Raw genomic sequence first — 25,792 nt, 5'->3', positions numbered from 1 at the left:
ACTTGTCATCCATTCTGTATTTGGCATGAAATTTAATTAACTCATGTTTGAGTTATAGTTTCTAAATTTTTTGTTACTGAGAATGCTAGAAAAGAAGGATTTCTCTTTTAATCTTTTACTTACATGAATCATATAGCTTGGACCTTCTACAGCTTGATTCATGAAGGAACAACTGCATCAATTTTGTAGTGTTAAAATCCAGACATGGTTTCTAGTCATCGAGCACTTATATTGTAATCCAAGAATGAAGTTACAAAATAGCAAGAAACTCTGTATTAAATGTATCGTCACCTTCCTTTTGTATGTGCTCCGCGTGTAGTTGATCATATATGAAAAACTTGTATGTGCTACACATCAAGTTCACCATCTTGTAAAATTGATTCCAGCCGCAACTTCCTACAATTAATACTTCTTCTCTTAGATATCTTTCATAAAGCATTTTCTTATTCCAAGTCTTTCAAAGATCTTAAATGTTATCGAAACGAATGGAGAAATTTCATTTGTATTGAAAAAAATCCTGGTGTAGTGTTCGTCTAGTAAAACAATACTCAAAAAATTTATACTACAATACTCTGTCTAGCTCCTCTGCGCCCTTTCTCCTCCAATTTGTCTTCCACCATCTATTTTCTTCCCTACGTAGGGTCTGATATTTCATGCCTTATAGTAGGCACTGTAGGACTTGATATATCAGGCCCCTGCGCATCAGGCCCTACGCAGGGTCTGAAATTTCAAGCCCTACGTAGGGCTTGATATATCTATGCATACTGTTATTTTCCTTCTTGATATATCTAATTTCACTTCAAACTGATCACAGATGAATGACAAGAATTCTGGAACCTCATGGAGGGATGATTGAATTGAATTCTTGGGTTCTAAATGAAGGGCAACCTAAGTGAAAGACTATTGTCATTATGCAATCTGGAGATGTTTTCAAACCTTCATAAGGAAGGTGATTTTGATACCAACACTAATCTAGTACTTAAAGGAGCAATATGAGAACTAGCAAAGTTTAACATCAGCTATGACCTAAAAACAATTCATCTCCCGTGACATGCTATATGTCATATGAATATAAATATTGTTATATTTATTTCATTATTTACATATAGTAGATTATTTACAAGGGCATTCATTGAGTGTCTGATTGAAGTCCTGGCTTTTGATTGTTGTGTGAGAGGTTTTATCACTTTTATGGGGAAACTCTGTCAAATACATATATTCATCCAACTAAATAAAAAAATCTACCGTCAAATATATTCATCCAACTAAATAAAGTCTATTAATTAATCACTGATATGAATAGAGTCCATTTTTTTAATTTCTTCATACATCTCGACGATCTTAGTTGCATTACAACGATATTCATCAGCTAAATCTAGCTGACTTTATTTATTTTTATCAACTTTGCTAGTTCTTCATTCTGCTTCATTTTTTTCACCAAGACTTGAAGGTACAGTTGAAGTTGACCCCAAAGTTGAGCTTGAACTTTTTTGGGCAGTAGGGGCAAAGAAAGCATGTTGTTTGTCATTGTATGAATTAAAAGCTTTAAATGCTCCCTCTTTATTGAGATATGATATTTGCAATACACCGCTATATTTGTAAACTTGAGTATGAGTTTCTTCCCAAGTATCATAATACCGAGGTTCCGTCAAACAAAAATCACATATGTTTTTCCCTACATTACAAGAAACAAACATTTCAAACATAAATTCTACTCGTATAATATAAATTTGAAAATTCGAATATAGGAAGCTAAAATCAAATCAAAGAGCTCATCATTTGAGTACTCAAATCAAGCTACGACACCGACCTGTTTAATTTGATATAAAAGTAAAAATTATTTGAATCAAACATATTGCAAACAATAGCATCAGCTTATACATATGTACACTCAAGACTTATCATTCTCTCCCCATAATGTGTATTATAAAAGGTCAAAAAAATAGCAAGAAACAAATATGATTTGCATCTGATTATAATTATTCGATCTCTATGATATCATAATCCAAAAATGAAATAGAGAATTACATGAGTTCTTGCCCTTCAGGTATCATAGTTCTTAGTGCGATAAACTTTAGTATTTCTACCTAAAATTTGATTCATTTATGGACATTGCTACAATATCCTGATCTAAGACATAACTCAAATGTAAAAGTGATCTCAATCGCAAAAAAAATATCTCAAACGCCCATACACTTTGAGTAACAAAAACAAATCGCACAAAAATCGACTTTTACCGGAGAAGGATTTTCCAGGCGAGAGAAAACCTAGCTGTGTGGTATGGTGTTGAGGGTTGATTGTGGCATAGGGAGAGCTTGCGTCGGCAAGCGATGCCCTAGTTCGTCGGCCTGTATATCAGACAAGAAGGAGAGGGCTTGCGTCGAGGGAGAGCTCGCTGATCAGGAGAGGGCTCGCAAGGTCAGGAATGTAGCGAGTTGTCGCAAAGAGAGCTCATGTCCGAGCTTCGGTGAGAGAGACGATTCAATTCACGGATTCGGAGAGGGCTTGCGGTGAGGGAGAGCTCGCCGATTGAGATAGGACTTGCGGCGAGGGAGATTTTGTGGGAAGGAGAGGGCTTGCGTCTACGAGAGCTCACCAATCGAGAGAGAGCTCGCGATGAAGGAGATCGAGGGAGCGCATCAAAAAACTTCTCACCGCAGCGTATGACGACGTGGCAAGTTCCACGTCACCAAACCACAATATTTTCACCGGAGGAGAAGAAAACTATATATATATATATATATATATATATATATATATTTATATATATGAATTTTTTTTATGCTTAATACTATAATTTAACCCCTAAACTCTGAAGAAAAAAATTTATTGGTATAATTGGGAATTGGAAAAAACAAATAACAAAAATCAACGTCCATGACATATAGTTGCCACGGTGACGGGTTGTTACCTTGTACATCTCGTTCATCGGCGACTGTTGGAGGACTCTCACTGAGTCCGGACAACCCAAGCGGATTTTGGCCCCTTGGGGACTTAATGTTATGCGACTGTGAGGACTCGGGGCGCCTGAATTCACTCCAGACGCCCCTAGTCAGTAGAAGTTTTTTTTTTATTTATTTTTTCAGGTATATTATATATATCTAGGATTCAAAATTTTAAGATTTAGGAGCTGAAATAATGGATTTGACTCAATAAGATTTTTCCTATATGATTTAGATTTTCCTTTAAGTTATAGTGTTTAAAATTTTAAATTTTAAATACTCACTTAATATAATATATTATATGTATTTAGTGTTTTAAATTTTAAAATCAATTTTTTTTTAATTATATATATATATATATATTTTTTGAAAAAAAAAATAATAGAACGACAATCCAAAGCCAGCAATTGAAGAGCGACACGTTTCCACAAACACCTCAACTCAGTAGTCCTCCTGTCCTTATATCCTCACAAACCCCCGCCACAGAACACGGCGCGGAGGAAGAGGAGGCCAATGGAGAGTGATGGAGGCCAGACGGTTGCTCTTTTAGATCGCTCAGGTGGCGATCCGGACGAGGAGGATCAGGAGGTCGCCGGACTGGCGAAGCGGAGTTGGATTGAGTCGAAGAATCTGTGGCAGATCGTCGGACCGGCCATCTTCGGGAGGGTCGCCCTTTACAGCACGAACGTCATCACGCAGGCCTTCGCTGGCCACCTCGGCGAACTCGAGCTCGCCTCCATCTCCATCGCCAACACCGTCATCCTCGGCTTTAACTTCGGTCTGATGGTACGGCGGGCGGTAGCTTAATGCTTTTGTTTACCCTATCTTCCATCAGGTTTGTAAGCTTCGATCGTGCAGCTGGGCATGGCGAGCGCCATGGAGACGCTGTGCGGCCAAGCCTACGGCGCGAGGAAGTTCCACATGCTCGGCATCTACCTGCAGCGGTCCTGGATCGTGCTCTTCCTCTGCGCCGTCCTCCTCCTTCCGATGTACTTGTTCGCCACGCAAGCGCTCCTCCTGACCGGCCAGCCTCCGGACCTGGCGGCGCAGGCCGGCGCGGTGTCCATCCTGTTCATCCCCACCCACTTCTGCTTCGTCTTCATTATGCCGCTCGCTCGATTCCTCCAGTGCCAGCTCAAGAACAACGTCAACGCCGTCTTCTCCTTCGCCGCGCTCCTCGTCCATCTCTTCATCACCTGGCTTTTCGTCGCCAGGCTCAAGTTCGGCCTCGTCGGCACCGCGCTCGCGCTCAATTTCTCGTGGTTGACCACCGCCGCCATGCAGTTCGCCTACGTCGTCGGCGGCGGCTGCACGGACACCTGGAAGGGCTTCTCTCTCGAGGCCTTCGTCGACCTCTGGGAATTCACGAAGCTCTCCGCCGCCTCCGGCGTCATGCTCTGGTCCGTTCTCTCTGTTTCCGGCGATCCACATACAACTGATTAAACAACAAATCTTTCCTCTCTGACTCTAACTCTGCTCCGATTTCAGCTTGGAGAATTGGTACTACAGAATCTTGGTCGTATTGACGGGGAATCTTAAGAACGCCAAGATCGCCGTCGACGCAATCTCGATTTGGTAAAACATCGCGATTCTTTATCACAACTAGTTCATCATTTGCGGGGAAAACACACATAAATAATCCGGCGTGATTCGTGCAGCATGAACATAAATGGCTGGGAGATGATGATTCCTCTGGGATTTTTTGCCGGAACTGGGTAAGCAAATCGCTTCACTCTTATTCAAAATTTTCTAGTCGTCAGAGCGTCTGTTTCCTGCATTGATTGCAGTGGGCTCCCACTATTGACTATTAAAGCCAACCCAATGATAAGTGGCATTATCGTCTATCACAGATAAAATTTGTCTTTGTTTACGCCAGAGTGCGAGTGGCCAATGAGCTCGGGGCGGGCAATGGTAGAGCTGCGAAGTTCGCGACCGTTGTATCGGTTACGACCTCGTCGGTGATCGGTCTCTTCTTTTGGGTCCTCATCATGTCCCTCCATGACAAATTCGCCCTCATCTTCACCTCGAGCCCGATCGTGATCGAAGCTGTGGACAAGCTCTCTGTGATATTGGCAGCCACCATTTTGCTCAACAGCATCCAACCAGTTCTCTCAGGTGAAACTTTATTTTAGAAAATAAAGGTATAAAAGTGCATTCTTTTTTATTATTACTAAAAATGCATTTCGTATTAAAATAATATGAAAGGCATCATTTTATCTATATCGTCAAAAGTATGTCAATATTGGGAGCTATTATTTAATTGGAATTCCCCTTGGAGTTTTCTTGGGTTGGGTCTTCGATCTAGGAGTTCTGGTTTATTTTTTATTTTTTTTCGTAAAATAAAAAATAATAATTTCAGAAAAAATAATCTGTAATTATAAAATAAAAAACATGGTAGGGTATTTGGGCTGGAATGGTGGGTGGAACAGCAGTTCAGACATTAATTCTGGCATTCATTACCATTAGATGTTGTTGATCTCCGGATAACTTCTGGAGTATGCAAATTGATCGTCGAGGCTAGTGTTCGACACTATCTCCGTAAACGATATTGCTCCGCTACGGTGCTTAACGGATTGTTGCAATTCGTTCCTAAGATACAACGACGACGAACGTCTCGGAATCGTAGCACTCCGACTTCCGAGACCAGCGAATCTTCTAGTAGACTTCTTGGACTCTTGAATGCACAAGATGAGATGAATGCTTGAGGAAGAGAAGAGAGGATTGAGTGAATTGAGTGAATATTTCATCATCTGGAAGGTTCTATTTATACTGAAAGAAGAGGTTGATTGTCCTTTGAGTGAGTGGATGTGTTCCTTGGGCTGGATCGATCTAGATCATCCATTCTGAAGGGTTGTAACCCTTCACCAAGCCCACTTCAATCTCATCCATCAGATCTGAGGAGTTGTGACCCTCAGATCCCGCCTATTGTCATCGGCCATCGGATCTGGATCCATTGATTCGATGTTTCAGATCAAGTCTCATCCCAGGCCGTCAGATCGTTACTCTTTGCGATCCAACGCTCTAGATCGCATCACAAGCGATCCATCATACCTATTTGATCAACGTTGATCAACGGTAGCCATCTATTCCCTAAGTCAACTGTCCAGTCATCTCCCTTTGCCCACGAGGATGCCACGTCACCCGAGTGCCACGTAGGCACTGCAATGTTACCTGGAGCATAAATTTAAGCTCCTCAATGCTCCTTGCGACGATGCGTAAGTGCAAAGTGCAAAGTGCAAAGTGCAAAGTGCAAAGTGCGCCTACAAAGCACCCATTGCGCACGTGGCGGGCTCACAGGTGCGAGCACCTGCTCGCCCTGGGCTAAGGGGTAACCTGTCCTTTTATTTTTGTGTTAACTCCATTAACACATCTTCATTAATAAGTAGAGAATACACATCGAGAATTTCCGATGTGGGACTATTCTCCCATGCACTTTATTAATGAATAATAAATGTTATTTTAGGCTGACTTTAAACATTAATTTCTCATTCACCCTTAATCGGTTTTGAGCAAATTAATAGTCTAAATCTATCTACGCGAATCGTAGATTTCAATTACGACTTTCAACAATTGATGGCTTCCTTCCTCTAAATCGTTTTGGTCCATTTAAGGCCCCAATATCCAACAATCCCTCACATGAATGGAAATTAATGCAGTGCGTGTATGCATGCTGACATTTTACAAGAGTCCAATCGATAAGTCACTGCATCGGGAGAGGTAGCTTGTGGCTTTGAACCTTCCGTAGTGAAATGCTATCGAGTATACTAGGCTGCGCAGTGAACGTGATGTCTTGAACTGCTCAGCTGTTGGTGTATACTTAGACAATAACACCCACACAGAGATCTATCTCACCTACTTTAGGTTCTCATGGTTGGTTCCGTTTCGGCCATGGATACCATCTTGGATTCATGAGTGTTTCATTGAAGCGGCCTGTCTTCACACTCACATAGGTGACACTTCTATCAAGAGTATCCTACCATACTCCACCTTATCAGGTATAGAAGTCACTAAAAGCATAAGCTTAACCTCACTACATGAGGTAGGACAGCACAAATTCATCCTAGGATTGGGATAGAGATAAACTATCTAATGTGCTGGACCACAACTTCTGTAACTTCGTTGTCCCATTGAACCAAGATCTTGAGATCTCCAGTCAACAAGGTTGGGTTACCGCTACAGTCGTTTTTAGTTGTAGATTTTTTAATCCCATTCCTCTTGATGAGCAGTATACTTGATCTCGACTCAACCCCTTCGTTAGAGGATCTGCCAAATTATCTTTGGACTTAACATAGTCGATTGCAATCACTCCATTCGAGATCAACTGCCTAATGGTATTATGTCTACGACGTATATGTCGTGACTTTCCATTATACATATTACTCTGTGTCCTTCCAATCGCCGATTGACTATCACAGTGGATTAGTACGGTAGGCACAGGTTTCACCCAGCTAGGAATATCTTCCAAGAAATTCCTCAGCTGCTTTGTCTAGTGCTATAAACTCGGATTCCATAGTTGACCGAGCAATGCAAGTCTGCTTAGTGGATTTCCAAGATACTGCTCCCCCACCGATCGTGAATACGTATCCACTAGTGGATTTGGAGTCTTTTGTATCTGATATCCAATTAGCATCACAATATCCTTCCAACACAGCGGGATATTTTCCATAATGTAATCCATAGTTCATAGTATATTTCAAATATCTGAGAACTCGCATCAATGCTTTCCAATGGGTGTCGTTTGGATTACTCGTAAAATGACTCAGTTTGTTGACCGTACAGGCAATATCCGGACGTGTGCAGTTTGTGAGATACATCAAACTGCCTATTATCCGAGAATATTCCAACTGCGATATGGTCTCACCATGGCTTTTCGCTAAGTGCTGACTTAGATCCATAGGTGTTTTCACTGTAGAGAGATCGTACGCATTGAATTTTTTCAATACAGATTCTACATAATGGGATTGTGTTAAAACTATCCCTTCTGATGTCCTGAGAATTTTAATTCCCAATATAACATCTGCTTGACCCATATCTTTCATATCAAAATTTCTGGTCAACATTTTCTTTGTAGTCATGATTACATCATGATTACTGCCCATTATTAGCATGTCGTCTACGTATAGACAGAGAATTACATAGCCTTCAGGTGTGTTTTTGACATAAATGCATTTGTCACATTCATTTATTCTGAATTCGTTTGACAGCATTACTTTGTCAAATTTTTCGTGCCATTGTTTAGGCGCTTGCTTAAGTCCGTACAACGACTTAACAAGTCGACACACCTTTTCTCATTTCCGAGTCATGAACCCTTCGGGTTGCTCCATATAAATTTCTTCTTCCAACTCACCATTTAAGAACGCAGTCTTAACATCCATTTGATGTATTTCAAGGTCATACAGTGCTGCAATGGCTATTAGCACTCGTATGGACGTAATCCTTGTCACCGGTGAGTATGTATCGAAGTAATTAAGGCCTTCCTCTTGCTTGTACCCCTTGGATACAAGTCTGGCCTTATACTTGTCAATTGGTCCATCAGCTTTATACTTACGTTTTAGTATCCACTTACAACCTAATGGTTTATTACCAGAAGGAATGTCTACTAATTCCCAAGTATGATTATTCATGATAGACTCAATTTCACTATTGACAGCTTCTTTCCACATTGGAGCATCGGGTCTAGAGAGAGCTTCACTTAATGTTCTTGGTTCCATTTCTGACATGAAAGTCATGAAATCTGGCCCGAACGATTTCTCAACTCTAGCCCGTTTGCTACGACGTGGCTCTTCACTTTGATCGTCAATAGTCCTTTTATAACAGCTAAGTTCGGTAACGTCATTTTTGTTTGAACTTCCGTTGTTATCACTTTCAACGTTTCCCTTTTTATTTGGGAATACGTTTTCAAAGAATATCGCATTCCGAGATTCTATGGTTGTTCCCACATGTATATCAGGAATGTCTGATTTGTGAACTAGGAAACGATATGCACTACTATTATGGGTATATCCGACAAATATCGCATCGAACGTTTTAAGTCCGATCTTTACTTGCTTTGGTTTAGGTACTTCGACCTTTGCCAAGCACCCCCACACTTTCAGGTATTTGTACGATGGCTCGCGGCCTTTCCATAGTTCATATGGAGTTTTATCATTTTTCTTATGAGGGATTCTGTTGAGAATGTGATTTGCCGATAATATTGCTTCCCCCCACAAGTTTTGAGGTAAGCCTGAATTTATCAACAAGGCATTCATCATTTCTTTTAGTGTCCGATTTTTACGTTCGGCAACACCGTTTGATTGAGGTGAGTAAGGCGCCGTTGTTTGATGGATAATGCCAGATTCTGTACAAAATTCATCAAACGGTGCACCATATTCTCCACCTCTATCGCTTCGAATTATTTTAATTCGTTTGTCAAGTTGGTTTTCAACTTCTGTTTTATAGGTTCTGAACGCCTCTAGGGCTTCGTCTTTACTTCTTAAAAGAAAGACATAACAGAACTTTGTGCAATCATCGATAAAAGTAATAAAATATTTTTTACCTCCTCTAGTTTGCACAAATTTCAAGTCACATAGATCACTATGTATTTGTTGGAGTGTATACTGAAAGCCTAAGCTTTGTAAACATTCATTATGAATAAAGAATCACATTTGGTCAAATTGTCTACATTTAGTTGTAGTTGTTCAATTAATTTATACTGTAGATAATATAGTATGTGGTGTCACATGCAGAAGATGATGTTATCAGTACCTTATAAATTATAAACAGTAGCTCACGACCAAAATGGAAAGGAACAAACCATTAGAAGGTCGTAGTGTAATTAGGTATCAGTTTATCTTGACTGTATAATTACACTAGTACACTTAGAGTGTATTGAGTAGGACCATTTGAGGTCGTTTCTTTTATACTGACTTTATAAAGAAACAAAGACCTCGGTTATTATGGAAGTGTGTACTCTTAATCCTGATATAATAACAAGCACATATATTTGATATTTATTTCTTTAATTTATCAATGGGTGAGGTTTAGTTCGATGAATCAATAAGCCTGATAAGTTGGGAAATGGTATCACTTATAGTGTGTGTTGTTGATTATAAAAGGAAACTGTGTCCTAGAGATACTAGGTTGATAATGTCCCCAAGAGGAGCTCATAAGGATTGTCATGTTAAACCTTGCAGGTGGACTTAGTCCGACATGACGATAAGGTTGAGTGGTACTACTCTTGGACTAAGATATTAATTAAATGAGTTGTCAGTAACTCACTTAATTAGTGGACATTCGATATCTTAAACACAGGGAGACTAACACACTCATAATAAGAAGGAGCCCAAAAATGTAATTTGGGATTGGTGCGGTAGTTCAATAATAGTTCTCTAGTGGAATGAATTATTATTGATAAAATTAAGTTGTGTGTTCGGGGCGAACACGGGATGCTTAATTTTATCGGGAGACCAAAACCAATTCCTCCTCTCGGTCCCTATCGTAGCCTCTTATTTATAGAGTACTATACCCACCTATACCCACCTTCTATACCCACCCAATGGGGCCGGCCAAGCTAGCTTGGGAATCAAGCTAGGGCCGGCCTAGGTATAAGATTGGGTGGCCGGCCCTAGCTTGAATCCAAACTAGTAGGGCCGGCCAAAATAAATTAAAAATAATTTTAATTTTAATTTTAATTTTTATTATGTGGAAGAAATAATTTATTAAAGAGAATTAAAATTAAATTATCTCTCTTGTAAAATTTACAAAAGATTAAAGGAAGAGATTAGATCTCTTTCCTTATTTGTAGATTGGTGAGATATTTTATTTTCTCTTTAAAAATTATTCACATGTTGATAAAATTAAAATTATAGAAATTTCTTTTATTAACCATGTAGAGATTTTTAAAGAGAAATTTTAATTTTAAAATTTCCGGAAATAAATTAGGAAGTTTTAATTGTTGATTGAAACTTGTCCAATTTGTTCTCCAATGATGTGGCCGGCCAATGTAGATTTAATTGGGAAATTTTATTTTATTTTTCTCAATTAAATCATGTCAAGGAAATTAAGGAAATTTTATTGTAATTAAATTTCCTAATTTGCCTAGGCCAAGGAATATAAAAGAAGGGGTGAGGGTGACTTCATGAGTAACAACCTCTATTATTTTCTCTCCCTCTTTTGTTCCTTGGTGTAGCCGGTCATCCTCTCCCTCTCTTTCTCTTGTGGTGGCCGAATCTCCCTTTTCTATTGGAGCTCTTGTGGTGGCCGGATACTACTCGGAGAAGAAGAAGAAGAAGGAGAGAAAGCTAGTATCTCTTGGAGCTTGGTTAGTGTTTTGATTATCTTCCTTGGTGAAGCTTTTCCTTTGTGGCCGAACCTAGCTAGGAGGAGAAGGTGGTTGGTGGTTTCTCATCTCGGAAGATCGTTGCCCACACAACATCCGAGGTTAGAAGAGGAATACGGTAGAAGATCAAGAGGTTTTTCTACAAGGTATTACTAGTAATTTTTCTTTCCGCATCATACTAGTTATTTATGGAAATAATACCAAATACAAGAGGCTTACGTTCTAGAATTTCGAATATGTTTTTCGATGTTGTGTTCTTTTATTTTTTTTTCTTTTCCTTGTGATTTGATTATTCTCTTTGGTTAACCTAAAGTTATTTTAGGAAATTAAATATTAGCTTTCTATAAAAGGTTTTGTCTAGTCGGTGGTGGTTGCTCCCATATCCAAGAAGGTCATGTGCCTCGCCACGTCAGTACTGGGAACCAATTATGGAAATTAATATTTAATGGAATTAATAACTTAAGGAGACTTGGGTCGAACGTGTTAAGTTCCGCAGGAGATCCAAGTCTAAACCTAAAAGAACAAATAGATTAAGTTTTGGATCAAACGTGTTAAGTTCCGCAGGCGATCCAAAATTTAATTTAAAAGAACACATGGTAGCTAGGAAAGGGTTCAGATCTTTGTACAAAATTTTTGTACAGTGGAACCTCTAGGTTTTCCGAGTAGCAACCAACAGTATTAACTCTAGAGGAGTTGTTGTCCTTTCCACCGAATGAAAAGGTAGTTTCGTCATTTTCGCTTCCACGCACACTTCACATTTGTGTGTTCCGTCAACATTGACGTTTGGTAATAAATTTAATTTGACGAGACGTTTGAGAGTATTATTATTCACATGTCCGAGTCGATCATGTCATAAATTAAAACACTCAACAACATAGCTAGAAGCATTTATTTTATTACCATCAAAATTTCGGAGTACAGGCATTACAACCATTTTGAATAGACCCTTTTCTAGGTACCCCTTTCCTACGAAGACACCATTCTTCGTAAGTACAAAGTTATCTGACTGGAACACTAGCCTAAATCCGGCCTTGACCAATGCCGCTCCAGAAACTAGGTTCTTACTAATGTCGGGAACATGGAGTACATCAATGAGTGTTAGCTCCTTTCCGGACGTCATCTTCAGAACAACCTTTCCGAGTCCAACAATTGGCGACGTCGTGGAATTACCCATATAGAGCTTCCTGCCATTTATTGGAGTATACTTGGAGAACATCGCTTTATCGGAACAGATATGACGAGTTGCTCCAGTATCAATGAACCACTGCTTCGGGTTGGTATCCACCAAGTTGGCTTCAAATACAACCGCAGTGAGATCCAAGTCCTCAAGAGAGGTTGCGACATAATTCGCAACATCCTTTGGCCCCTTGGTTGGCTTCTTTGGGCGTCTGCAGTCCTTGGATAGGTGTCATGTCTTTCCACAGTTGTAGCAGGAGCCTTTGAACTTCTTAGCTTGAGCCTTCTTTTTGAACTGCTTCAGCTTTTTGGCGTTCGGCTCGACCAGGTTGGACATTTCGTCTATAGTCCGCTTGGTTCCTCTGGAGTCGGATAACTTTCGATTATCCTCCTCTATTCGTAGCCTCAGGATCAGGTCTTGCAGCCCTATCTCCTTTTGCTTGTGCTTTAGGTAATTCTTGAAATCCTTCCATGACGGAGGGAGCTTCTCAATTACCGCAGCAACTGCGAATGTCTCGTTCAACTTCATGCCTTCGGCGTCCATATCATGCAGTATTAATTGCATATCTTGGACTTGAGATGAGACGCTTTTTGAGTCCACCATCTTGAAATCCAAAAACCGACCGACGATGAATTTCTTCAATCCAGCATTTTCGGTCTTGTATTTCTTCTCAAGGGATTCCCACAAAGATTTCGCCGTCTCCAGAGAACAATATACGTTATATAACGTGTTGTCCAAGGCGTTGAGTATATAATTGCGGCATAGAAAATCTCCGTGAGACCACGCATCGCTAGCAGCCTTACTACCTTCCGTAGCGGCTGGCGTGTCTTCGTGCAAAAACCGTACAAAGTTTAGCGTTGTTAGATAAAACAACATCTTCTGCTGTCATCTTTTGAAGTCGGTTCCGGTGAATTTCTCTGGCTTTTCTCCGTGCGGAATGGTTGTCGGAATGGCAGTGAGTCCGTCTGATTAGTTAGTAATATCAGTTGATATAATATATTTTCTGTTGATCCCCGGGTAGCTTCTGGAGTATGCAAACTGATCGTCGAGGCTAGTGTTCGACACTATCTCTGTAAACGATATTGCTCCACTACGGTGCTTAACGGATTGTTGCAATTCGTTCCCAAGATACAACGACGACGAACGTCTCGGAATCGTAGCACTCCGACTTCCGAGACCAGCGAACCTTCTAGTAGACTTCTTGGACTCTTGAATGCACAAGATGAGATGAATGCTTGAGGAAGAGAAGAGAGGATTGAGTGAATTGAGTGAATTTTCTATCATCTGGAGGGTTCTATTTATACTGAAAGAAGAGGTTGATTGTCCTTTGGGTGAGTGGATGTGTTCCTTGGGCTGAATCGATCTAGATCATCCATTCTGAAGGGTTGTAACCCTTCACCAAGCCCACTTCAATCTCATCCATCAGATCTGAGGAGTTGTGACCCTCAGATCCCGCCTATTGTCATCGGCCATCGGATCTGGATCCATTAATTCGATGCTTCAGATCAAGTCTCATCCAAGGCCGTCAGATCGTTACTCTTTGCGATCCAACGCTCTAGATCGCATCACAAGCGATCCATCATACCTATTTGATCAACGTTGATCACATCTCCCTTTGCCCACGAGGATGTCACGTCACCCGAGTGCCACGTAGGCACTGCAATGTCACCTGGAGCATAAATTTAAGCTCCTCAATGCTCCTTGCGACGATGCGTAAGTGCAAAGTGCAAAGTGCGCATACAAAACGCCCATTTCGCACGCTGCTCGCCCTGGGCTAAGGGGTAACCTGTCCTTTTATTTTTGTGTTAACTCCATTAACACATCTTCATTAATAAGTAGAGAATACACATCGAGAATTTCCGATGTGGGACTATTCTCCCATGTATTTTATTAATGAATAATAAATGTTATTTTGGGCTGACTTTAAACATTAATTTCTCATTCACCCTTAATCGGTTTTGAGCAAATTAATAGTCTAAATCTATCTACGCGAATCGTAGATTTCAATTTTGAAGTCAATTACGACTTTCAACAATTGATGGCTTCCTTCCTCTAAATCGTTTTGGTCCATTTAAGGCCTCAATATCCAACAGATGTGACTGGGAAAAAGAGGTGAAAATCATTTTTCATATTTTAGCTCTCTATTCATTGAAAAAAAGAATTTTTTATTTAGTTTTCAAAAATTTGTTTAATGTGCAGGCTCTGAGAGCAAGCTCAAGAATGAAGAAGTATAGCAGCAAGCAACAGCTCGAGTAAGCCATGAATTCAATGTTGTCATCTCCCTAAAGTGGAAGAAATTAATGTTGAATCATTAATCTATATTGTTAAATTTATATATGAAATAATATGTTTGATTAAGTTCAATTAAAAGTGATCGAGTAAAATTTTAAATATTTGAGTTTTAATATATCTGATAGAGTATTACCCATTAATGTGTAAATAATTTGAGTAATTTTTATTTTTATGATGAGTTAAAATAGAAAAGATCAAAGGATGACCTAATGGTTATATGTATAAATAAGGGGGTTATGGCCAATTGATCACACGATTAGGTTTTTAACCCTCCTATTCTGTGAGACCAAACCGTATTGATTCAAGTACGCTTCCATACTTATATCTAACAATTATATTCATAAAAGGATAATCTTGTTATAACAAGTGGTATCAAAGTCTCCATGTTTAATAATCATTAAGAATCTGTTTTATTTTGAAGATTTTTTTTTAACATAAAACATAATTAAGAATATGTTTCTGGAAGATTATGTTGCATGATATGATGATTTCTTAATTATGAATATGTTTATTTTGCAATAATAAAATAGCGGCTTGGTTGATTTTGATATATATGAAATTTATGATTTTTTTTTTTCTATTAAAATTGTATTTATGGGTATGGTAGATTTTTTTGGAATTTATATTTTTTAATATATATATATATATATATATATATATATATATATATATATATATATATATATATATATATATATATATATATATATATATATCTCCAAATTAAAAATTCATGAATCTTTCTTTTCGATAAAGTAAATTTTAAAATTTTTAATTCTTAATTAGATATGGAAGATAACTACACAATAATAATCCTCCTCCTCCTCCTAAATTTGTATAAATGGACATCATGATTTATTAGGAGCAATTGACTGAGGTATTAGTTGTGAATGAACCATGCATAGTTGATTTAGTAGTTGATTGGCCGATTGGACAATGCATAATAGGCATTATAAGAAAATAGTAAAATAGTGATGAAATATTAGCGACGAAATTATAGTTTATAGTTAAATTGGATTATTAGCAGTGAAATATAAGTTTGTTGTTAATAATAATATTAAAAATTTAATTTTTCGTAAGGTCATTAATTTTGCTACGTGTTTAGTATATCCGTCACTAAAAGTTTAGTATTAACGGCCAGCTAATTCCTATTTATTTGCGACGAACCTGGAAACTTTCACCGCTAACCCGTATTATTAGCAGCGAAACTGTAATCAGAATAATCGCCGCTAATATATTTGCAGCTAATTTTCTATTGTCGCCGCTAATAATTAGGATTAACGGCGAAAGTTCCAGATTCGCCGTTAACCCGTGCCCTATTTCCGAGACTGCCACGATAGTTCTCTGCTTCTCCTCCGTGCGCTCTCTGCTTCTCCTCCGACGCTGCCGCGATTAGATTTTAGGGTTTAGGGTGCGTGATCTCTCCTTCTCCCCTGACGCCGCTGCGAAAAGGTACTGCTATCTATATATATTTTCTCTCCATATAATTGCACTTACTCGGGCGTGTGTCCACACAGTCCCATCTTGAAATTACACACACAATTACTTCAGTTTGGTGCTCATTCAAACTTGTATTTATTCTCTTCAAGTTCTTAGATTTCCCTGTGTTCCGAGCCCCTAGAGAGCGACCTGGTATAATATAGTACTGAAAATAAAAAGTTATGACATGAAGAGATTGTAATCACAATCTCTTAAATAGAGGGGTCATTTTATGATTGCAGTTTTCAATTCCAATTTAATTGTTAGATATTGATGCCAACCGCTTGGTTGCTACTAGACGAGGATTATGATCGATCGTAGAGGGACCATTATCGGGATCATGAACATATTGGCCCGGGATCATTACTGAACATAAAGCTCAAGAATACAAGCTGTATAAAGACCTCAAATGGCCGAATAAGATGGAGAAGTTAAAAGGACGAATTGGATGTAAAACTTAAGAAGTCAAGTTCTCAGTGTAGAGCTAAATTCCTCACCTTAGCATAGTTGATGAATTATGTTAAGCTTTTTGTTGACAAAATAATTAAATCATGTTGTACATATCTTATGTGTGCAAATAAGTTAATTTTTTCTCTCCATATGATTGATCTTGTTAGCAGTGTGCTTGTCTTGTTATTCATTTTACAGAAATTAATTATCTTGCTCTTAAATTTTGAATCAAAGATGATAAATACTCATTTCACTTCTATGCTCACTAAATCCTTTACATGTCCATCCCTTCACATGCCTTGAATTTCTTCTACTGTTTTCATAGTTCCTATGGTTTATGTTTGGCCATGTATTTCATCTACGCTCCAGTTGTTTTTTTTAAAGATTCAATGACATGTTTTGAGTTGCTTTAGGACAATCTAGCTATATTAATAAGGGAGGGCAAGGAAATCCATTTGGTACCTACATGTGCAGGATTAAGGTCAATAGAACTCACTAGTACTGTAATGCATTGTAAATTCACATGTCGAGATATGGTCAATATGGTGGGTGCATGACATTTTTGATGTAATGGCCAGGATCGATTCTCAGGAATTGACGACCTGTGATTTATCCCATCATGCGCCTATGACCTGTGTACTTACATGGACCTCCCTCCATATCCGTGGGACTGGCACTAGGAGGGTCGTTAAAATAACATATTTACTATGAATTTATGTTTATTATTATGTCATTTTCTTAAAAGGAAGACGTGTTTGAGATTCTTAGCATCAAAGTAGTTGGTTGACGCTGCCGGCATTTGAAGGGATCAGATTTACACATGCTTAGAGCCTAACTTTCCTATCCAAACTAGTGGGCACTCAATCCACTCCATTCTCAAATTTCTTCAAATAAGAGTGAGAAGTGAACCATTTCTCTTCACCTCCCTCTTTGATTGTCATCTGATGGATCCTTGGTGCTTGATTGATCTTCAACTAGTGTGTTTTTTCCCTTGAATTTGTTTCATATCTGAATGGGATAACTTTGTTGCATCAATGTTCACTTATTCACTTATTTCTAAGTTGTTATATTATTTGTCTCTTATAAATTTCAATTCAAATATCACCTCCAATATGGAAGAAATAACATATTGTTGTAGTCAATTTTCCTTTCTTTTAATTTTGTTTCATATACTGTTATTTGCTTGCATTAATTGATTGATTCTTTTATTTACTTAGATTTAAACATTAATATTATTTGGGACATTTTTATAACTTCTCTATTTTCCCTTCCAATCTAAGAGTTGCTTCTATAATTATTAATTATTGCTACTTGTTATTCTTTTCTAGGATTTTCGTAGTTACTAATTATTAAACAATCATATACTATCTTAAAACATACTGAAACTTGTATTAAGTCCTCGGTACTCGTTCGGGATACATTAGAGGACTTGGAAATGAGCCAAAGCTAGTTAGGTCCACTTTTTCAAATGCTATCTCATCATCCAGATCAACTAACACCGCATTACATGAAGAACTTGAATCCACCCAAAAAGAGTTAGCAAACACCAAAGTTCAATTAGCAAGCACCTAAGATGAGTTAGCATCAGTAAAATTAAGACAAGATATGTTTGAACAAATTCTTAATCGATTGGCACCTGGAGCATTAGATTCCTTGATCCATGATTCATCTTTGGCTTCACCTCCTCCTCCTCCTCCTCGATTTTAGAGTTTGGTGTTATGGACTTTTGGATATATACATGATGTTGTGAAGTTTATTTCTTGTAGATGTCGATGTTGCGGATTTTTGGATGTGAACTTGATGTTTTGAACTTGTTACTTGTTGTGTACTTTATTTGTTATGTTACTTATTGTTAGACTTTGATGTTGAATATTTGCATCTCTGGATTGTAAATGCTGCTAGAGTTGTGAACTTATACTTTGAAGAAGAATGAGTTGTTTGTGAGTTTATTTGTAAATTTGTTGTTAGAGTTAGTACTTGTATAAGTTTGTGAATATTATTGTTATAGTTGTGATTGTTGTGAATATTATTGTTAGAGTTGTGATGATTGTGTAAGTTTGTAAATTTGTATACAGGATATGATTGAAAATAAAAAAAAAGTTTTTTTTTAAAAAAAAATGAGGTTTAGCGACGAATTTGTGGTAATTCGTTGCTAACATGTATTATTAGCGGCGAATATAGATATTATTTCGTCGTTAATATTACACGTTAGCAATGATTTCATACAAATTCATCGCTAACCACTCAAGTGTATCGTTCCATATCATAAACGTTTGCGGTAAAATTTGGGTTAGCGGCAAATTAAAAAAATCGTCTCGACGAATTAATTATATTTCGTCGCAAACAATTACATTAGGGATGAATTATATTAATTCGTCGCTAACATTTTGGAGACGAATTAACATGGTTTGGCAACGAGTTCATCACGTCGCTAACATATTAGCGATGAAACATAAAATATTCGTCGCTATTAAGTGTTTACAACAACCTTATAACGATGATTCTAGCGATGAAAAGTTATCGTCGTAAATATTTGTTATTGACAAAAATGGATATGTTAGCGATGAAATATGTCATTGTTAAATATCAGTTTTCTTGTAGCGAGGTTTCATAATTGACTGACGGACTTGACTATTGTACAAATAGTGCATAATATATTTACTAATCGACTAATAGACTCGACTATTGGATAACCAAATTGCTAAGTCGATAGAATTGATTATTTATTTGTTTATGATAATCGTTACTTTATTGATGCCATTGCTTCATTTAATGAATTCTTGCGATTAAGTACATGAGGTGTAAAGAGAAAATTAGTTAGTGAGCATTTGTGTATATTATGACACAAGAGATTAGGTCATATATCTAGGTGGAGAATAGATAGATTTGTGTTAGTCAAAATTTTAGACTAATTTAGAAGATTGTATGAATTGTATAAAGGAGAAACAAACCAATAAAAGAAATTTGAAGCCAACCGAATCTCAAACATCTTCGAATTTATACACACAAATATTTATAAGCTATTTCCTATGGCTGCTTGGAATGATTAACCGTATTTTATAAAATTCAGATGATTTTTCGTATTGTGATTATCCATATCTCATCTATGAAAAGTCAAAGTTACTTGACACATTCAAAAATTATAAAGCTGAAGTTGAGAACTACCTCAGCAAAAGAATCAAAAGCATCATATCAGACTATAACGGTGAATAATATAGTAGATATGATGGTGCCGATGAATAATGCCAGGGCATTTTGCTAAGCTCCTGGAGGAAAGCAGAATCATCCTATAATATATGTAAAATACTAAAAATATATGTATAGATTAAAATAATTAAAATTGGACCTAATTAAATTTATTTAGGAAAAGTAAATTGATATTGGTGAGAAATTAAGAGGAAAATATGTTTATATGAATTTATAGAAATTAATAAAATTTTTCTAGATTTTAAACAAATCTTTTTATGTTTTATAGGAATAAATGGGTAAGATGTAAAATCGGTTTAGAATATCTAATTAAAATGAGAGTTAATTGAATATATTGCCTTCTACTATTTTCACCTCTCCGTTGCCTTCCCCATCACGCACGTGTGATGCCCTTACGGCTGTCATCGTGCTAACTACCCCAGTGCTCCACTGTCGGCACCTCGCACCCCTGCCGACCTCTCCTCCCTCGTGTATATGCGCCGTGGCGCTGCTTTTCGCGCAGTAGTCGCCGCGCACATCTGACCTCATATTCGGACAAATCACCTCCCTTGTCGACACGCTGTCTCCACGGACATCTCCAACCGAGCTCCGGCAATCTAGCTTCAACTCTCCCTCTCCCATGCCCACACGCTCTTTGTGATGTCGATGTTGTTCCTTCCTCACGAGCGTTGCGCCATCTCATTGGCTCTCCCCTCTTCTCTCTCAATGTCGTTGTCAATCGTCTCCCTCTCCAAGCAACTCGCACACTGCTATGCTCGCTGCCACCAGGGGTAGCCAGCGAACCTGTGTGTCGCTGCCAACTTGCCTTCACTGTCGAGCGTCAATCGTCACTTTGATCAAGGGGAGTATAACATTGATCTAAATTACTGTATCACCTCCTAGCATATAATTTTTTTTTTTTTTTTTTTGGGGGGGGGGAGGGGGAACCCCATTAAACACTACTTAGAGTCCCCCTTGTATGGATTTAACCACTATTTCGAGGGAACACCCAAGATATCTAGTTTAATAGTTATCCTCTGTCACTAAGGAACCCTTGGTCATACAATCTCGAGTATTCCTACTACACGATGACTAATCCATACATTTATCAAATTAAACAACAAGTGTTAACAATAAGGATTCACACATGCATTCAATTGAACAAGAACCAAGCACAAACATGTCATAGAAATAAAAGATGGGTAAATTCAAAAAGTTTTATATCAATTCACATCATAACTACTCCCTAGTTCTACAACAAGAAGGATGTACTCCATTGCAAAGGAATAACAAACCAAAAATACAAAACAAAACATTCTTACAACTTTAAACAGAAGATAGAGGAGAAGAAATGCTTATCACAGAGTTTGTTGGTGTCTTCGAGATATTTCCTTGCTCTGGAGGTAGATAGATCGTGCGGATTGACAAAAACGGAGTCTCTAAGATTTCCCCTAGAGGGGAAAATCCTTTCACAAGGAAGGAGGTGGAGCCCCAAACCAAAGATCCTTGAAGAAGGGGGAAAATCCCCTTTTATAGGTAGGGTTGTGTGACCCTTGCCCTAGGTAGGCACAGTCGTGCCTTTCGGCAAGACCAACCCATGCACATGGTGAATGAAAAGGCACGATTGTGCCTGGTAGGCACGACCAGATCATGAGCTTGGCTAAACTAATGAAGCAAGGTTGTGTCGTTTGGCACAGCCTGCCCCGTGTGACCTTCTGGGACGGGAGACACTGCCGTGTCATTTGACACGGTTTGCCCTTGTGAGCTTCTATGAGAGTGACACGACCGTGCCATTTAGCATGGCATGCCCATGTGAATCACTGGGAAGAATGGCACGGTTATGCCTCAAGGCACGATCTGTCCCTTTCCTGAGTCTTAGGAGTTCTCCGTCAGGCGTTCTTTGTCCAATTTCACTTCTTATCACACCCTGTCAATAAAAACACAAAGAGGAGAAGATCTCTGAACAAAACAAGTAGCATGATAATAAAATAAGAAAAAGGAGTGTGATAATATAAATCAAATATGAGAAATGCAAGTAAATGTGTGTTGTTAATGGTCTAAATGCCTATATAACTTACTGTTGGATCAATACGCACGTTAGAGGGGGGTGAATCACATGATTTTCAAAAACTTGTTTTATCGTTTTAAAAAACACGAGTATGTGCAGTGAAAAATATGTATGAAATTGCAAGTGAATGACATAGAAAAACATAGGTGATTTACTTGGTTCGGAGCTTTCGACGACTCCTACTTCAAGACCCAAGTCCCGCGGACCTATCAATGGGTAATCTACTAAATACCTCTTCCGATACCTCTGGAAGAGGCAATTGAGTACAGAAAGATGGAATAAGTGCAACACATTGCACTTATTCTTTTGCAATAATTAAGTACAGGTAAATAATTTCGTTACCAACACTTTTGATGTAAACGAGCTCGTGTGTCGGTTTGCCGGCTGTGATCTAAATTCTTCGGAGCAGTAGTCAGGTGCAGCAGCTTTGTAGCAGAGTCATAGCAGGAGTTCAGAGCAATCGGAAAGCCTTTTTGGATGCGTAGAAGCTCGTATCAATGTTGTTATTGAAGCTTTGGACGAGCATCCTTATAAAGGGCTTGGAGGGCGCCTTCCATAACCATTGAAGGTGCCTCTAACATAATAAATCTGATCTCGATCGTCCCGGCTCTTATCCACGATGATGTCCAAAGTTAATCCTGTGGAATGTGCCTTTCAAAGCCTCTGAAGGTGCCTTCGAGGGCGCTTTCCATCATCCTTGAAGGCGCCTTCGAGTATTATTCATCCGAAGATTTTTTCTCTTTTGTCCTGCAAAAAGATGTTAGTCCAAATCTAAAACATCTACCCTGTAAAACAAAGTTAACATAGTTATAATAATGAGAAGTAATTAGTTCCTGTCCTCCCAGGACTTAGAACTAGTCAAGGTCCCAGATTAGAGATCCAAAATGGACCTAACCTAGACCGATGCCTATTGTCCCCCCAATCGGAATGCATCCTCACTTAGTCACTCTCCTCAGTGAGTTACCTTTACTTACTAGTTTGCCAGATATCCTATCAGTCTGTCGACCTATCTGGACTTCCTGCCAGATATTCGGTCAGTCTATCGACCTATCTAGACTTCCTGCCAGATATCTAGTTAGTCCGTCGACCTATCTGGACTTCCCACCAGATATCCGATCGATCAGTCGACCTATCTGGATTAACTCCTGCACACTAGATAAAATAGTTAGACAACAAAACACCTAACTTAACTCATTTGTCATGCATCAAAACCTGAGTTAGACCATTAGTGTAAACTGCACCAACAATTTCTCCCTTTTTGATGCAATGATAATCTGGGTTAAGTTAGGAAAAAATATGCAAAATAAGCACAGAAAATGATTTTTAAGAGATAGTTTGTTTTGTTCTCTTAATCATTTTAGGGTTAAGTTATTCTTATTTTCTTTTATTTTCTAGCTTAAACCCTAACTCTCCCCCTTTAACATTCATCAAAAAACATGAGTAGATAAATGAGTCAAGTAAAGCAGTTAGTGAAAGTAATGAACTTTGGTAAAAAAAAAAAAAACTTTCAGGATCATTGGGGGAAAGAGATAAAGAATTTTTAACTTTTTCAAATACAAATTATTTGAAAAACTAGATTGGAAATATAATGTTTGTAAAGTAGTTTAATAGAGTTTGCTAAGTGAAAGAGCATTTTACAAAATATGCTCAGTGTTAAAATATTTTTCAAAATTTTGAAGTTTGATACTAGGTCTTAAAAGTTAACTTTTACGAAAGTGTTAAAGGTTAGATAACTTTTAAGAAACTTTCAAGGTAATTTCCAAATATACTAAATAGGGTAATAGTAGTTTGGAAAGTACTTTGCAAAATATATTTCTAAAATAATAAGCTTTGAAGAATTTCAGAATAAGAAAATTCAAAGTATAATTTGAAAATATTTTTAAATTTCTAAGAGTTATTTTCATCTATAGTTTTAAAAGGTTTGGAAAAAAAAACTATTCAAAATCTTTCCAAGGTATCAGAGATTTTAGCAAGCTAAAGATTTTTCAAAAATCTTTAAGGTAACTTTGAGGTTTAAAGTTTAAAGTTTCATAATAAAGTTTTGAAGTAATGCAAAACCTTAAGATTTTCAAAATAAGAATTTTTAAAATAGTTTTAAGTTCAAAAATAGAGTTTGAAATTGTTTTTCAAATATCCTCCCCCTGGACATGATATTATTTGAAAAATATAAACATCTAGAAATTATCTTTACATGTCTAACTAGTAGTTACTAACTACTTATCAGAAGATAGGAGTATTCACTTAGTTAGTCATGTTAAGTAATTTTATCCAGTTAGTGTTTGACTAAAATGGATTACTTAACTTGATCACTGTTCTATTTGGTATTTTACGCCCAAACTTGTGTTAATACACTGATATAAACATCTTAAGTCCAGGCAAAGGGCCTATGCATCTCACGCCGTTCTAAGTTCTGAAATATACAATCAAGGGAGTCCTAGTGTGTTTGTGAGATGTTTAAGTCATAGGTCTATAGGAACATACTTTCTATGGATCTGATCTAGACTAAGACTAAAATTAATTTTAATAATATAAGAAATTAGGAATTTTAAGAAAATAAAAGTAAAGAGTTTTCCTTAGAAGTTTTAAAATTTTTAAAGAAAACACAAAATACAGTGGTCCTATTTTATAGAACACATTCCTAGTTGTCATCGTACATTGCTAAATTCAGTTTCAAGGAGTGGTTTGATGAAAATGTCAACCAAATTTAACTTAGACTTAACATATTTGAGCTCAGTGTCTCCTTTGGAGACGTGATCTTTAATAAAATGATATTTTATTTCAATATGTTTGGTTCTTGAATGATGCACTGAATTTTTTGTTAAGTTGATTGAATTAATATTATCAATATGGATTTTTATATTTTTATATTCTAAGTTAAAGTCTTTTAATGTATTCATCATCTATAATGGTTGTGCTATACACTCGCCCATTGCTATATACTCGGCTGCAGTAGTAGATAATGTCGATGCAGCAGGGCTGGCAAGAGGGGAGGGGTGAATTACCTGCAATAAAAAAAATACCCTTTTCAAAACTTTCAACTTTAAAATAATAGCAACAATAAAATAAAATAACAATAATAAAAGAGAAACAAGAAATTTAACTTGGTTACAACCAAGAAGGTTATTAATCTAAGACAGTCGAACAACTCTACTAGAATGTCTCCTTCACTATAGGCGAAGAAGCCTTTTTTACACACTAAAAATGCTCAGAAGTTTCTAGGAACTTAATACAGAGTTGAATGATAATTTCCTAGCTCCAGGGGCCTTTATATAGCTTCTGGAAAACTTATCTCGAGCCTTGAGGCTTCCTCTAACGAGGTTGAGGGCGTCTCTAGCCGAGGTGAGCAGATAAAACTTTATCTGCGCGCAAACGGTCGAGTTGACCAGACTGAAGGCGCCTTCAACAACATTAAAGGCGCCTTCAATGTTAGAGGCGCCTTCATCAGTGTTGAAGGTGCCTTCAACGTTTAGGGCGCCTTCAACACTGTTGAGGGTGCCTCCAATGGTTTCTTCAGCTTTTCTTTATCTTCACGAAGGCTTCCGAAGTTTTGATCACTTGGGTGATTGTGGCCAACCGAAATAGGGCTCACCTGAATCCAATTTCTGGCCTTCTCCTCGAGCAGGCTTCCGACCCGCTTCTCGTTCCTCGAACGCCGTGCACATTCTTCTCGTCCATCGGTGTACTCTTCAGTAGCTCTTTCGTCCTCCGGACGCACCGAGCCCGTTGGCTCCCTCCCCGTGTTGTCCTTCTCGCTAGTTGCGTCTTTCGCTCGACTTTCTGTGCTCCTAAGCTCCTGCACACAAGGATCAAATAACAAACATGACCTAACCTAACTTGGTTGATCACATCAAAACAACCTTGGGGTCCAACAATCTTCCCTT

General features: G+C 37.9%; 1 protein-coding gene across 1 annotated transcript; it reads left to right on the top strand.

The window, feature by feature from the left end:
• Positions 1-3,412: 3,412 nt before the first annotated feature.
• LOC122043014 (protein DETOXIFICATION 27-like) lies at positions 3,413-14,826 on the top strand. The gene is made up of 6 exons (XM_042603441.1): positions 3,413-3,728; positions 3,801-4,342; positions 4,431-4,517; positions 4,601-4,657; positions 4,819-5,057; positions 14,636-14,826. The coding sequence occupies exons 1-6, from the start codon at positions 3,456-3,458 to the stop codon at positions 14,668-14,670; spliced, it is 1,233 nt and encodes a 410-aa protein (XP_042459375.1). The 5' UTR covers positions 3,413-3,455; the 3' UTR covers positions 14,671-14,826.
• The last annotated feature ends 10,966 nt before the right edge of the window (positions 14,827-25,792 follow it).

Source organism: Zingiber officinale, chromosome 2A (assembly GCF_018446385.1).
Source record: "Zingiber officinale cultivar Zhangliang chromosome 2A, Zo_v1.1, whole genome shotgun sequence".
Taxonomy (NCBI): Eukaryota; Viridiplantae; Streptophyta; class Magnoliopsida; order Zingiberales; family Zingiberaceae; genus Zingiber; species Zingiber officinale.
This window is presented reverse-complemented; position numbering and strand designations above follow the sequence as displayed.